This window comes from Salvia splendens, chromosome 7 (genome assembly GCF_004379255.2).
Source record: "Salvia splendens isolate huo1 chromosome 7, SspV2, whole genome shotgun sequence".
NCBI classification, from domain to species: Eukaryota; Viridiplantae; Streptophyta; class Magnoliopsida; order Lamiales; family Lamiaceae; genus Salvia; species Salvia splendens.
Window position 1 is genome coordinate 1,440,934 of NC_056038.1, and position 16,052 is coordinate 1,456,985.

At 33.5% G+C, this 16,052-nt stretch overlaps 2 protein-coding genes across 2 annotated transcripts; one reads left to right on the forward strand and one right to left on the reverse strand.

The window, feature by feature from the left end:
- Positions 1 to 1,774: 1,774 nt before the first annotated feature.
- Positions 1,775 to 2,698, forward strand: LOC121811586 (auxin-induced in root cultures protein 12-like). Its single transcript, XM_042212450.1, has one exon. It carries the CDS (start codon positions 1,934 to 1,936, stop codon positions 2,663 to 2,665), a length of 732 nt encoding a protein of 243 aa, XP_042068384.1. The 5' UTR covers positions 1,775 to 1,933; the 3' UTR covers positions 2,666 to 2,698.
- A 9,058-nt stretch (positions 2,699 to 11,756) lies between these two features.
- LOC121742737 (cytochrome b561 and DOMON domain-containing protein At3g25290-like) lies at positions 11,757 to 13,788 on the reverse strand. The gene is made up of 3 exons (XM_042135980.1): positions 13,095 to 13,788; positions 12,473 to 12,727; positions 11,757 to 12,265 (listed from the first exon to the last, which is right to left on the reverse strand). Exons 1-3 carry the CDS (start codon positions 13,725 to 13,727, stop codon positions 11,960 to 11,962), a joined length of 1,194 nt encoding a protein of 397 aa, XP_041991914.1. The 5' UTR covers positions 13,728 to 13,788; the 3' UTR covers positions 11,757 to 11,959.
- Between the last annotated feature and the right edge of the window lie 2,264 nt (positions 13,789 to 16,052).

Consider the following 16,052-nt stretch of genomic DNA (forward strand, 5'->3'; position numbering starts at 1 on the left):
TATGGGCTGTGACCGAACTCTTTGGTTGTGCCGATCTGAGAGTTGAGCTCGATTGGTCGGCTTTTACCGAGCTATAGGCTGTGACCGAACTCTTTGGTTGTGCCGAACTGATACTCTTTCTTGGGTTTTGGGCTGATGGGCCGTCACTGCTATTGGGCTCGCAATTATTGTTTAGTTGTTTAGTTCGTATCCCATCAATTATTATAGTGACATTAAAAATACGTAGACTATTATAGTGACATTCAAATTATATACTGTATTTGTTAAAAATAAGTAATAGTCATGATCAATTGCTAACTAATTAACAATTCAAAAATAAGACTAAATTTTAGCCATTATATTAAAAGATCCAATGATTAAAATAATGACAAGTGTATTATATTTTAAATTTAAATAATTAGTAAATAAATTTAAAGGGTATTAATGTCAATTCTCTCTAATCAAAATTATCTCAAAACTTTAAACTTACGTAACTCTCTCGATTTAAATTATTTTTTCCCAAAAAATATATCAAATTAAAGATAATTTTATAAGAATTCCAACGAGATATCAATTGCATATATTCCAACGATGTTCGGGTGATGAAATTTGATAATTTATATTTTAATTTTTATACATATTGATAAGCATGTTTTATCAACAAATGCAAAAAGAAATCTCAATATAGTGTATGTAAATATCAATAAAACTGTGTTGATATTTTCTTGTACTTGTGTTAATATCCTCATGACATATTATTGATATTTGTAATACACTATGTTGATAAAAAAACCCACGAAAATTATCATATGATAATATAATGACGATATTATCATTTTTTTGATATTTTGTCTACTATTTATTGAAATTTGTGAGCTTTAATTTCATCCATTCATTTTTAAATCTAAAGGTGTAGATATAGTCTTAGTTTTGGATTATGATGTTATAAGCATTAGAAGATCTATCAGTTATGTTAAGACTATTAAATTTTGTCCTTTACGGAGTATAAGAGAATTTTTATCAATCGAAACTTGGTAATCCGGTTGTCCAACCATCAACTGCCACATCATAATTTTCTATTCCCACTTAGATTTTCATCAACAATATCAAAAACAAGGCCAATCATGTTATATTCTTGATTATTCATAGGGGAATCGTTACATTCACAATATTATTTGAGCTTTTATCATTTATTCTTATCGATATATATCACATGTAATCTTAGCATCATAATATCAATATATGCCTGTATATATTATTACTTTATTAGTATATATGTTCCACGCAATATCAGATTTGTCAGTATGTATTAATATTACATGTAACATACTGAGTAGTATTATCGAAATATGACATACACTATATCAATACTACATATTAGCACCTATATTATCAGGATATTTTTTTATATTAAAGATTATATCTCATGAGCGAATGTATATTATATTCTGTTTTTAAGATTAAATCTCACAACTTAATTTTAGATGGATAATCATATGATAATGACTCAAATCTATTTTTTAACTAAAATAATTTCATAACTTAATTTTATATGGATAATCAAATGATAACAAGTTATAGCAACTGAAAAATACGTCAACATAGGCCACAAGCAATATCAATAATGATTTTTCGTGTCAACAACGTATACAACAATATAATAGGAGTAGTATAATATTATACATATACTAGAATATAAGTGTATGAAATACACAATGTCAGTCTATGTCATACAAAATACTTATTAGTATTGTTAATTTATTATAGGTATAAAAATTATATTAAAATAATTAATTTCGGTAGTATTAATCAATTGCCACATGGCATGCACAAAATATACAATCATTAATCATAAGTTAATTTAAATACAAAATATTGGACTCTGAAACCTCTATATAAACCCTTCCATAAATATCTCTCCTCTCTACATAGCTCTACCTCCACACAACCAGCAATGGCAGCCGCTTCATCCTCTCTCCTCCTCCTCCTTCTCATCGCCGCCACAGCAGCAGCTCTCCTATCCTCCCCAGCGCTCTCGCTCACCTGCGAATCGCATCAATTCCCTCACCGCAACCTCACATTCGCCAATTGCACCGATCTCCCCACACTCAACGCCTCTCTCCACTACTACTACGACGCCGCGGCGAGGACGCTCTCCGTCGCCTTCACCGCCGCGCCTGCGTCGCCGCGCGGCTGGATTGCGTGGGGACTCAATCCGTCTTCCACCGGCATGGTCGGCGCCCAATCGCTGGTCGCCTTCGCCGCGGCGAACGGATCCACGGTGGTGAACACGTACAACATCACCTCCTACGGTCCGATCTCGGAGTCGCCGATCTCCTACGGCGTGCTGAGCAAGAGCGCGGAGTCGTCGTCGTCGAGCGGCGAGATCACGATATTCGCGACGCTGGCGATGCCGCACGGGAGCGGCGCGGCGGTGAATCAGATCTGGCAGGTCGGATCGGCGGTCGTCGACGGCGTGCCGGCGAAGCACGCGTTCGCGCCAGCTAATCTGGCGTCGAAGAGCACGCTGCGGCTGGATGCCGCAGGGGAGGACGGCGGCGCCCCTGCGCCGTCGCCCGGCGGTGGACGGGGCGGTAACGTTAATGGAGGCGTGAGAAATTGGGGGAGTGGATTGGGATTGTATGGAATTTGTGTGGTGATTGGGGTTTTAATATTTGGATTTTAAATTTGGATTATTAACAATATAATTATTTTTACACGTCCTGGTTTTCATAGTTTTTGTAAACGACAGTTTTTAACTTTTTTGAAGCAAAGGAATACAATACAATGGAAGAAAGAATACGTGAGAAATCAAATTTAAGAGAAGATAGTTAATACTTCGCCCTATAAGGAATATATAAATTCATTTTCTAAGTAGCAGTATAAATTTTCATTTCATGAAAATGATAATATGAATAAGCTTTTTATTAAAATGACGTTCGGTTGTTATGACTCATTATTTTAGTTGGAGTGGTGATTATAACTCATCGTCATATGATTATCTATTTAGAATTAAGTGGTGAGATTCAACTGATTATGTCTCATTAGTCATTATCATAAGATTTAAGATCTGAGATTCAATCTCACGAACCAAATATTATACATATTCATATTTAATCATACGTAATCTTTCAAAAATTATGGAATAAGTATAATCTTTTAAATTGAACGGATCGAAAGAGTTAAAAAAAATATATCAAACCCAAATGGATTGATTAATACTCTACTGTAGATTATTATAGTGACAGTAAAAATACGTAGACTATTATAGTGACATTCAAATTATATATTGTATTTGTTAAAAATAAGTTCGAGATAGTAGGGGTCATGATCAATTGCTAACTAATTAATAATTTAAAAATAAGACTAAATTTTAGCTATTAGATTAAAAGATCCAACGATTAAAATAATGACAAGTGTATTATATTTTAAATTTAAATAATTAGTAAATAAATTTAGAGGGTATTAATATCAATTCTCTCTCATCAAAATTATCTCAAAACTTTAAACTTACGTAACTCTCTCGATTTAAATTATTTTTCACAAAAAATATATAAAACTAAAGATAATTTTATAAAGATTCCAACGATATCTCAATTGCATATGTTCAAACGATGTTCGGATGATGAAATTTGATAATTTATATTTTAATTTTCGTACATGTTGATAAATAGGTTTTATCAACAAATGCAAAAAGAAATCTCAATATAGTACATGTAAAATATCAATAAAACTGGATTGATATTCTCATTTTAAATTTAAGGGTGTAGATTTAGCCTTAGTTTTGAATTGTGGTGTTATAAACATTATAAGAGGACCCTATAGCAGTAGTATCTATCTATTATGTTAAAGACTATTAAATTTTGTCCTTTATGGAGTATAATATAATTTTTATCAGTCGAAACTTGGTAATCCTGTTGTCCAACCATCAAGTGCCCCATCATAGTTTTCTATTCCCACTTAGATTTTCATCAACAATATAAAAAACAAGGCCAGTCATGTTATATTCTTGATTATTCATAGGGGAATCGTTACATTCACAATATTATTTGAGCTTTTACCATTTATTTATTCTTATCGATATATATCACACGTAATCTTAGCATAATAATATCAATATATGCATGTATATATTATTACTTTATTAGTATATATGTCCCACGCAATATTAAATTTGTCAATATGTATTAACATTACATGTCACATACTGAATAGTATTATCGAAATATGACATACACTATATCAATACTACATATTAGCACCTATATTATCAGGATATTTTCGATATTAAAGATTATATCTGAATATATATTATATTCTATTTTTAAGATTAAATCTCACAATTTAATTTTAGATGGATAATCATATGATAATGACTCAAAGCCATATTTTTTAGCTAAATAATTTTATAACTTAATCTTATATGGATAATCAAATGATAACAAGTTATAGCAACTGAAAAATATGTCAACATATGCTACAAACAATATCAATGATGATTTTTCGTGTCAACAACATATACATCAATATAATAGGAGTTGTATAATATTATTTTAAATCTGATATTATTACAATTATGTACTAAATCTGATATTATTTCAAAATTATCATTCTTCTTCCCTTTTGTCATCCTTCACTTTGTTTATTTATTTCAATATTAGATTTAATTTTATAAAATTAAATTTTAAATTTTGATTTTTAAATATCAATAAATTTTTTTAATTAAAACTATTAATTCATGGACAATATAAATATTGATTAAAACTATTAATTTTGGTTATTTAATATAATATTCAGCTGAATTGAAGAAGTAAAAAAATAATATTAATCATGATGGAAAAATAAGAGTTATTCTATTTAGCCTTCGTTCGGTTGTTATAATTGCTTGTGATTGAATATTATGAAGTTGACTAAAAATTTGATCATACTAAAAATTTTATATATGAGTATTTTTGTTGAAATTTTCTAGTAAATTTTGATTGTTTTCAAACTAATAAACGAAAATTATATTAGTCTTACATTAGATGCATATTTATTTCTGAATAAATTATGCTATATGATCTATTTATGATTAAAGCTATTAAATATTGATTTAAACTAAGGCATTGTCATATTTTATTGATTAAATATTAGACACTATCAAATATTGATTATGACTATTAATTTTTGTTATTTAACAATTTTTATAACTAAAAAAATTATTGATATTTTTAAAAATTAAAAATTAAAATCTAATTTTGTAAAATTAAATCTAATATTGAAATAAAGAAACAAAGTGAAGGATGACAAAAGTGAAGAAGAATGATAATTTTGAAATAATATCAGATTTAGTACATAATTGAAATAATATCAGATTTAAAATGTTAAAAGTGTACAAAGACCAAATTGCCCAACCCCCCAAAAGGGTATTTTCGACCGAAAACAGTGAAAAAGACTATTTTCGAGATAAACCCTTAGTCCAAGGACGTCTGACGATATTTTTAAAGTCCATGGACTATGAGCGAGATAAACCCATAATCGAGGGACCATTTTTGTAGTTTACTCTAATTATTAAAACACCATCTTTAGCAAAAGGATCGGTAAAATTTTTTTAGCTCGACTTTTTTTTAAATGGTTATAAATCGACAATAATTTAATCATTCAACTTAAGGTTTTCAGGTACTATATTGGAAAAATATGAAGAGAAGTAGTGGAAATTTGGGCCACTTAAAATAAAGTAGTAAAAAGAATTGAATTTTGTTACTCTACTTTTGACATTTTCTTCAAGATTTTAGTGCTTTCTCGATTTGTCATATTCCTAATTGTCCAACGAAATTAGAGCGAAGCCCACTACTATAGGGGAACTAATCCCACGTTTTGCCCCATTTCCATGTGCTCTTGCTTTTTAATAGCAAAAGTAGACAAAGAATTGAAACAAAAGTATTTGAATTTGTATAAAGTGAAATAATATTCAGTTTATGGTTATATCTTGATATTCATAATCACAATTTTAAGTTTTTACGATTTTATTTTATTGAGAAATATGCATTTCTACAAGTTTCCATCAATAAGATTGTGAATCGCTTACAAAAAAAAAATCAATTGAATATAAATTACTAATATAGTATTATGTAATTTCTTTTGTCAATCACTAATTCTTTCTACCACAATGACATTTTGATTTATGACTATCATCCATTTTCAATTGTTATTCATATTCTTACCAAAAATGTACAATTTCCAATTTTTTTTAATTTTATAATTGCAATATTCATTTCAGTCAAACATAGGCTGCAATTTAAATGTAATGTGATGAAAAATTAACGTTGTTATGTCATTATATATTGGAGTGTTAATTAAAAGCGACAATGATATATTTGAAACTTTTTCACCACACATTATACTACTATTTCATGTGGATCCTACATTGTTCACTAACTTTGTTTCAACTAATTTTTTTCTCGTGTGGAATAATATAAATTTTAATATTTCGCTAGTCATATATTTCTCAAATAAAATTTTTGATTTTGTCGTTGAAAATTCTGATTTTGCCGTTAATATTCAACTATACATGATCTATAATTAAATCTTTCTATCGTATCACATTTCATTTATATGACTATAATTCTTTTCTCAATTAAATATTGTCGTAACTTTTAACAAATAATTACAAATTTCCTTTAATCCAAGAATGCAATAATCATTTCAATCAAACATATGCTATAAAAAGGAGTAGAAACAAACAAAAAATAAAACACACAAATCAATCTCGTCGACCATACAATTGCAAATATGTTCAAACTTCAGTTCATCTTTCTAGTCTTCGATGTGTGTCTGGTCTCTTTGAGCAATGCAGGTTGCTTTTTTGCGCCACAACGAGAAAGAGATTCACGTTATCAATAGAACCCCCGATAATATAGTGGTGCATTGCAAGTCTAGAGACGACGATCTCGGATTCCACACACTCGTTCCGGGTCAAGACTATAACTTCAAATTTGTGTGAATATTTTTTGGACAAACTTCGATTGTATCGTGGAATGGGGTAACAAGAAAAGAGGGTTTGGTGCTTATACCAACACTTGGATGTTACATAGTTATCCATGTAACGGTCGTAAATGTATTTATGACATCAAAACAGATGCTATATACCGAGATGGATTGAAGAAATACCCTTGGGAACCCAAAAATTAGTTTTATATATGTCCCATCTCATGCAATATTAGTCTATAGACCAATTGATTTTATATTTGCATTAATTCAACACTGTGAATTCACATATACCGAATGAGAAACAATATTATTATTTAAAATTCTAAAATCACAAATTTATACAAAAGCAATTTATTGTACCAATAAAAACTCATATAATCAAATAAGTTTATAAACTAAAAATTGCACACAAATCACATATCATTTAAATCACTTTTCGATCTATACTATAGAAGATCCGTCACAAACACATGCCAATAAAAATAATGTATAAATATATATTAGAAGATAGCCAAATCGATCAAAATCATCAACAAACGTACAGTAATATAATAAAAAATAAATAAAAATAAAGAATGCATATAGTGGTGGACAGTTATATAGGTATTGGGCGGGGCAACAAAATATATTAGGTATATTAAAAAGAAAAGCAATTCGTAAAACTTTTCACTATCTCGATTTAGGACTAATATTAAAAAACATTTAAATTTCCGAAATATCAAAATCTATAAAAAAGATAATTAACGTTGGACACAAGAGATAATTGTGGAAATGCAAAAACAAATAGTTGTATCCTCTCAATCCTAGTCACTACCATACAAGCAATATACATTTTAACAGAAAAGAAGGTTAAATAAAAGTGACTCTCATGAGATAAAACATCAGTGCCATCTAACGTTAAATAATTGATTTGATAAATCTCTGAAGGGTCTCGGCTCTCATCTTATGTGCCTGTAAAATTAATAATTCAAAGTAAGGGTATAGGATATCTCACAGGAAATACCAAACTACCTTTGCGGCAAAAAATGGAAAAGATTGTACAAGTATATGACTTTCACGTAATAATAGGTTAGTGGGTAAATGGCAATGAATGCCATTCGTGGGTAGTTAATCATGAAAAAAATGAAGAGTCATAGTATTAATGTTTCATTTAATAATATAGGAAGTATATTAGAAAATTCTTTTTATTTTATCAATGGCATTCATGTAATTATTCCCAAAACTCCGCTTTTATATATTTATAGATAGATAATATTTTTTGAATTTATATTGTCAATTACTCTATGTGCGACTTATTAGACGATTCTTAGAGCATCCGCAACGGTGGCGACGGTCGCCACCGCCGTCCGCGCCGCTGGCAAGGCGAAGCACCGGTGCCGCCACGTCAGCTGCTCGCTGGCACGGCGCTGCTCGATGCATCGAGCAGCGCCGCGCCAGCGAACAGCTGACGTGGCGGCACGGGATTGGGCAACGGCATAGCCGTTGCCTTAAAAAAAATTTTATTATTTAAAATCGGTTTTTAATTAAAAAACCGATAAAAAATAAAAAAAAATTTCACTTCCCAAAAAAATTATAACCGTTTATTACCATTTTTTACACTTTCCCCCCCCCCAAAAATACACACTTTCATCTATAAATACCCCCACTTTCACACCCAAAATTCACATCAAACTACACAATTCTCATCTTCATTCTCCAATATCCATTCTCATCTTCATTCTCCCATATCCATTTTCATCTTCATTCTCTCATACCCTAACAATCTCCGGCCAAGGCGATGACAACCCGCCCTCTCACGGTTGGAACCCCCAATGGTTCGGGGGACAACCGTTTCCTAGTCCGGAAACGGAATATTCGGCCCCTCTTCTCACCCAAGATTCGGCCGTTCCGGGTGGCTACCGGCCATACCCAATCGACGACCAAGGTGCCTCCGAAGGGCGATACGGGTGGACACCGGAGCCTAGGTCGACCGCCCCTTCCCAAACTCCGACTTCTCCTACTCGCGCCGGTGTCCGCACACCGTACACTCCGACGGAGATGGATAAATTGTTCAAGGCGTACTTTGAAATCTCCGAAGATGCGGCGGTTGGCACGAACCAAATCGGCGATCACTTTTGGTGGCGCGTCTCTCGCCGGTACAATGCAAACCGGCCGCCGGGAACGATCGAGCGCAACGAGAGTATGGTGCGCAACTGCATCGGCCGAGCCAACGAAGAAATTGGCAAGTTCAATGGCTATTTCCTCCAGGAGTCGCGGAATGCCGGGAGCGGCCGGAGCGAGGTCGACATCATCACTGCCGCGCTGAGCACCTACCAATCCTTGAACGGTAAGTCGTTCAAGTACCTCAACGTTTGGCAGGAAACGCGGTTCCACCCGAGGTATATGGGAGGCGTAACATCCTCCTCTAGCGGCTCCTCCAAACGGTCAAGGTCGGTATCCCTATCCGACTCCGGCTCCGAAGAAGTGGCTAGCCAACTCGCCGGAGCTAACTTGGGTAGCCCCGACGCCGGACCAAGCGGTTCCCAACGCCGACCGCAAGGAAGGAAGAAGGCGGCGGCCGACCGCCGGCGCTCCGCGACTCCATCGGCCCCCGCCCCCGAACCCGAACCCGCACCCTATGTTCCACCTCCACCCCCGAACAACTCGTTGTGGGCCCTTTTGGCCCAACTCAATATGGCCGATGGGTCAACTATGACCCCCACGCAACTTCAAACGCACGGGGACATGATATTGGGTCTCAAAAAACAATTGGGGTTGGTGCCGCCGGATGTGTAGTCTTCCTAATATTAGCCAATAATCATGTAATTTTTAATTTTTAGGATTTTAATTATGTAATTTTTAATTTTTAGGATTTTAATTATGTCTTTTTTATTTTATTTGTAATTTGTAATATTTATTGTGGGTTTTTAATGAATTTTAGTATTATGGAAATGTTTTTGGGTAATTGAATTTTAAATTAATTGTGCTCGTCCTTGCGGAAGAGCACAGCTGTGGGTGTTGTGCTCTTGCCAGAAAGAACAAAGAAAAAGTGGGGTCGGGCCCACAACCGTGCCGCTGGCAAGAGCACGGTTGTGGATGCTCTTATGCCTCGTTCGTGATGTCAGTCATCCATCCTATCAAGACACTTGCACTTCACAAATTTCTATTCGTTTTATCCCATCTTGAAGCAATTTTCATCCATATTCCATATTACATCGCGACTATCTCATGTACTATTCGGATAAGAATCTTTTTCATTTTATTTTATGGGATGCATGTTTAATGATATATTGTAGTACTATAGTATTCGGATAAAGAATCACTTCCTTCTAATTTTAGAAATTACGCATGAATAAAGGGCTAATCACCAGTTCAATATCATTAAATTCAAATAATAGTCCATAGTAAATTTATTTTTTTAGCAAATTGCCAAATAATTTATGAAAAATGGTTGAAATATGATTCTTCCACAATTTTCAAATTCTTAAAATTAAACCATGAAGTTTGAGGTTTTGGTGAGTATCCCTCCTCCTTTTTGGGGAAATTACGCGTTGACGCCTCAATAAATTAAAACACGTTGTGAAGATAACGTTGGACAAAACGATAACGTCTAATTAAGTTCGAATCGAATTTGGATCGATGTATTTTAACACAAACAAAAAAGTAGAGCAATCATTTACTCTACATCTTAATATTGACCTTGTTTGAATGTAGTTCGAATCGCCTTTTTTGCTCAATCGACTTTGGATCAATGTACATCTTAATATTGGAGTATAAATTTCGTCACGATTGCATCATCCTTACATCCATACATTATTCGAATTTCCATTGTCATCATTTTATGTCGATCTGGACTTCAATTATATTTTTGTTTCCTAAATAATAAGTAATTAAAAATAATTTTATTATTTTAATACTTTCATATAAATTAATTCCCTTTCATTGATAGAAACTGTTTCATGGAGTAATAACTTCTCAATAATTAATCTTTAATGTACTTATTTATCTTCATATACTGTATCAATAAAGTCATTGGCATTAAAAATCTTGAAATCGACCATAGAAGTATCAAATCAATTTCATCAGCCCCAACGGAATACTAGAATTTAACAAAAAAAGAAACAAAAAAACATACTATCTGAAAATAAGAGTTAATGACACGGTTTGATATTAATTTATTTTCTCTTTTTTCTAAAAGAACCTCTGTTTCTTTTTTGATATGTTTAAATTATGTTTCTCTCACTAATTTTATTTAAAGCTACATTGGGGACACCTAATGAATATAAATTATTTTGTCACTTTATTTTTAATATTATGGTACTTCAATTTCACGAGATTCTCAAGCCCCTTTTGGCCAAAGCACTCAAACAAGAATTTCTTTAATAAGAAAAGTAATGTTTTTAATAAATTTTCTAGCAATTTCGAAATCATTTGACTATGACTCACTTTCCCTTTTATATATACTGGTGCCTGGTGGAGTAGTAGTATTATTTTTTTTTACTACTTAGTAGTAGCTATTGAATATGACAATTGATGTAACACTACTATAACTACTACTACTACTATATTCATAATGAACACGAAATTATTTTCAAAATGCCAATCAAATAAATTGAACTATCACATAAAAATCCAAGATAAATGAGTAGGTAGAAGCAACAATTTGTATAATGTGTTTAACATGTTGAAAAGACAATGTAACAACTGTCGTATTGAAATTTAGTTGAAAAAAAGGATGAAGACAAGCGTGAGAATAGTGAAAGTGAAAACATTTAGTTGTGAGTGACCAAAGTTAAAGATGATAAAATTAATATGGACCAAACACCTCAAATCACACCATCTTTAACTTTCTTCTTGTATGCCCCCAAATGTTATAGTTGCAACTTAGATACTTAAATTAATGAAGCCTTTTGTATCTATAAGTTGTATGCCATACTAACTACAAAAACTACATTGTACATGTGAAAATGTCACAAACTCAATGAAGAAAGTGAAATAAATAGGTAGTATAGATAGACAGGCAACAAAATGATCAAGGTTCTTGCCTAGAGTGTCCGTTGTTGTAGTCTTCATACGAGTTGGGAGATTTTCCGGCCTTTTTCCTCTTCAACACGACGACCCAAGTGAAGGCCTCCAACAACAAGGTAATGCCTCCAAGAATCGCAATCACAATAATGTATGCGCGCTTCCACTTGGGGTCAGGCTGCAATATGGCCAGGCCTTTGAACACGTTGATGATGCCCAGAACCGCAACTGAATATCCTACTCCGTGATGGTAGACGTTCCAGTATACGCGATATTTATGGTCCTTCTTGGGCCTCAGAAGCAATGCAAACACCTACATAACGCCAAACGAGCAAAACTCAGCATCAAGGCGAAAGATACAGTTCAAACGCGACATAACACATCCAGAAAGTGACAGAAACACACACATGATCAATCACAAATCAAGATTAGCCATCCCTATACACATTCTTGGTAAATTATGCATTCCGTTAATCCAAAAAAACAGAGATAGCAATAAATTCTTGCTGTAAGAAACTACCTGCAGGGTTGCAAAGACGAAGAGCGTGATCCCAATGTTGCGATGGACTGAATAGGTAATGGATTTGGACTCGCTCCCGAGTTTAAGGCCAGTTCCCCAGCCAGCAACTCCAATGGCGTAGGCAGAGACCTGGCACGAGACGTGCAGGTAAAACCACGCTGGATCAGCCGACGGAAACACCCTCAAATATCGCGCCATGACGATCCCGGTCGGGAACATAATCCCCCAGCTCACCACATTCAGCACTCCATGAATCTGAATCCCATTGTCACAATCACACAATTTAAGTTAGTCATCTTCATCTCCAACATTTCCCCCAAATCAATCAAACCCTAATTCTACCTACATTGAACCTAATCTGTCAGTTCCATCACTGGAAACCAAAAACCAAACATATACCAAACTACTTCTGTATTTCCAGCATTTCCCCCAAATCAATGAGGCCCTAATTCTACCTACATTTAACCTAATTCGTCGGTTCAATCGCCAGAAACCAACGATGTTCAAAATTTCAAAATCAAGCACATACCAAACTACCTGAACATCTAATTCTACTAAATCACAATGCAATTTCTCATGATTCACAGAATTCAGAAACGAAATCACCAGAAAAAGAACTCACATTCCTCTTCTTCAATTTGGAATCGCCGTCGGTAGAAGCGCTGCTGTGCCCTTCCAACAAATCAAGGCTTCCCTTCGCGTTCAAATTCGCGGGCTGAAACTCATGCTTCGCCGGAACGCCGCCGGCGACGGATCCCCCAACCTGCCAGACGTGGTTGAGCACTGTCCTCCCCTTCTCCGGCAGCACCACGGTGGCGAATAGCGTGATCGCGCCTCCAGAGGAGGTCTCCGCGGAGGAATCCTTCACGTCGAACCACACCTCCGACTCCTTCAGCGGCGCGTAGGAGGTGATGTTGTAGGTCTTCACGGCCATCGCGCCGTCTGGCTGCTTGAAGGCGATGAGCGCCTGGGAACCGGCCATGCCGGTGGCGGTGGGGTTGAGGGCCCAGGATACCCAGCCGTCGGGCTTTGGAGGAGTGGCGGTGAAGGCGAGGGAGAGGGTGGATTGGGCGGAATTGAAGTCCCAGTGGAGGAAGGAGTTGAGGGAGGGGAGGTCGTTGCAGAAGGTGTAGCGCTTGTTGTTGGTGAAGGATTGCTTCGTGCACGTGGCGGATTGTGATTGGGAGGGTGGGATTAGGAGGAGGAGGAGGAGGAGAAGCGCGGTGAGGAGGGAAGGCGGAGGTGGCGACGCCATTTTAGTGAAGCTGAGACAGAGAGAGGGATTTGGAGAGAGAGGGATTGTGATTCTATAGTTTATTTAAATAGAATGAAAAGAGAAAATTTAATGTATACTAATTAATGATTGTGAGTAGGAATCTATGTAATTTAAGTGAATGATTTTGCTTTTGGTAAATTAAGAACTACTATAATTAGCCATGGATTTGGCTTAGATTTTAACAATATTTATTAGTAATTATTTTTTGCGACTTTAACGGTGAAAAATATTTAAGTTGTAAATTACGGTGATATAATGACATATTAAGCGTGCAATTTAGTGGAACATTATACTTTTTTAATATTGGATGATTAGTGAAAAAAATCATTAATTGCAGTCAATTTCTGGCCATTTTTACAAAATTTTTGAAATTAGCCGATTATATTTAATTTTGACATTTTCTAAAATTGTCCTTTGACCTCAGATTTGGAAAAATTAAATTTGATACGGTAGACGGAAAATACACCTAGTCGAATCCACGTCTTTGATTTTATAAATTAAAATGTGACACGTTTGTTACATTTGTCGGCGACGTCTTTAATTTTTACACATGTATAGCCACGTCAAAAGACACTTATAATGTCGGAATTTTCATTATGGAACAATTGAGAAAGTGTTAAATTTACGCATTATACAATCCGTTATTATTAAAAGTTATGGAATTAACAAGAAATTGATCAAATTTAATGATTTTTCTAGAATTTATCTTTTATTATATACTCCAATATGTTGTTTAGTGTTAAATAAAGAAAGCAAAAATAACTAAATATACTATATCCAAAATAGAGAAAGTTAGTTAAATATATTAATTATGATTTACTTTTTTTTCTAAAAGTAGATATATGACATTATATTTATCTACCAAAAAAAGTGTGATGTTCAAAAGTCATTTCCTTTTATGTTAAAAAATATTTCACACATTTAATATCTATAATTTTATTTTCTTTACTACTTTATTGTTCATTTAATAAATCTTGTATCCAAAAAACGATTCAAATAAAATGGGACAAATGTAATATTTTCCCATTTATGAAAAATAGTTATACGAGTATTTTTTTATTTTGATTCATTATCAAAATTAATCTTTGCGTATTTTTAGCAATTTATCTCTATAATAAGATGAGTCTCTTTAATTTAATTCTTTTTCTCTATTTTTGTTACATTATTCAGTTTACATCAAATATGTGTAGTTCACAATCATTCAGTGTAAATGCTAGTATAATTTTTATGAATCGATGGTATAGTAAAAATATGAATAATGCAAATAGATCTTTATTTGAACGAACTATCTCTTTATACTTGTTTACTATTTCGGAGTATTTTTTTAGTTGGGTGCTCATATATTTATGAAAACTGCATGCAAAATGTGTAGTGTACTATTACTACTACATCATCACATAAAGCGATCATGGCTATAAAGCATCCACAACGCAGTTCGTTGTTGTCTCGAGCTCGTCTCACAAGGACGAGACAACAGAGAGCTAGCGTTGCGGATATTCCATCATGTCTCGTCCCGCAGAATGTCTCCTTCGTGTCACATGGCGCATTCCTATAGAGCGGTGAAGCCCACTCGCCCCCCCTCTGTCGAGTGGGCTTCTTTTGTCCAAATTAAAAAACTAATTTGAAAATAGATTTTATTAAAAAAATATTTTTAATTATAAAAAATTGGTTTTTGACTATAAAGAAATTGATTTTTACTTTAAAAAATCCATTTTCAAATATTTTTTTTAAAATAAATAAAACTATAATTTCATAATTATTCATTTGAATATTAATTTAAAATTTTAATTAAAATTAATTTATATGTGAATATTTTATTTTTTAAAGAATCTCGTATTTTAATTATATTAAAAAATAATTTTAATTAAATTTTATAATAAATAAATTAAAATAGAAAAGGAAAAGAAAATGAAATAAGAGATGAAATAAAAAGTTTTGTGGGACCCACGAGTAGTGAGGGATGAGATAGATAAAAGATGAATAAAAGATAGGGTCGTGGATGTCTTATACAAGAGGAATTAATATAGATAGATGCCCAGACATATTTGAATCCAAGAGACGTTACTAAAGAGAACTTTATACTCCTACTGTCCTTGAAAAATATGAACTATTTCCTTATTAAACCATCCTTGAAAAGTATGAACTTTTTATATTTGGAATATTTAAGTAACACATTATCTATACACCTAATTTTATTTACAACTTATATCATTACACTACAGAACTAATTATGTGGAGCTCATTACACTACACTAACAATATTTACACAACCCTTTCATTCTCTCTTTTACTGTAACAATTATA

Coding starts and splice junctions, on each gene's coding strand:
- LOC121811586 (XM_042212450.1), top strand. CDS start 1,934: ATGGCAGCCGCTTCATCCTCTCTCCTCCTCCTCCTTCTCATCGCCGCC.
- LOC121742737 (XM_042135980.1), bottom strand. CDS start 13,727: ATGGCGTCGCCACCTCCGCCTTCCCTCCTCACCGCGCTTCTCCTCCTC. Junction 12,728..13,094: donor CCAAATTGAAGAAGAGGAAT/GTGAGTTCTTTT, acceptor AATGGGATTCAG/ATTCATGGAGTGCTGAATGT. Junction 12,266..12,472: donor TCGTCTTTGCAACCCTGCAG/GTAGTTTCTTAC, acceptor GGCGTTATGTAG/GTGTTTGCATTGCTTCTGAG.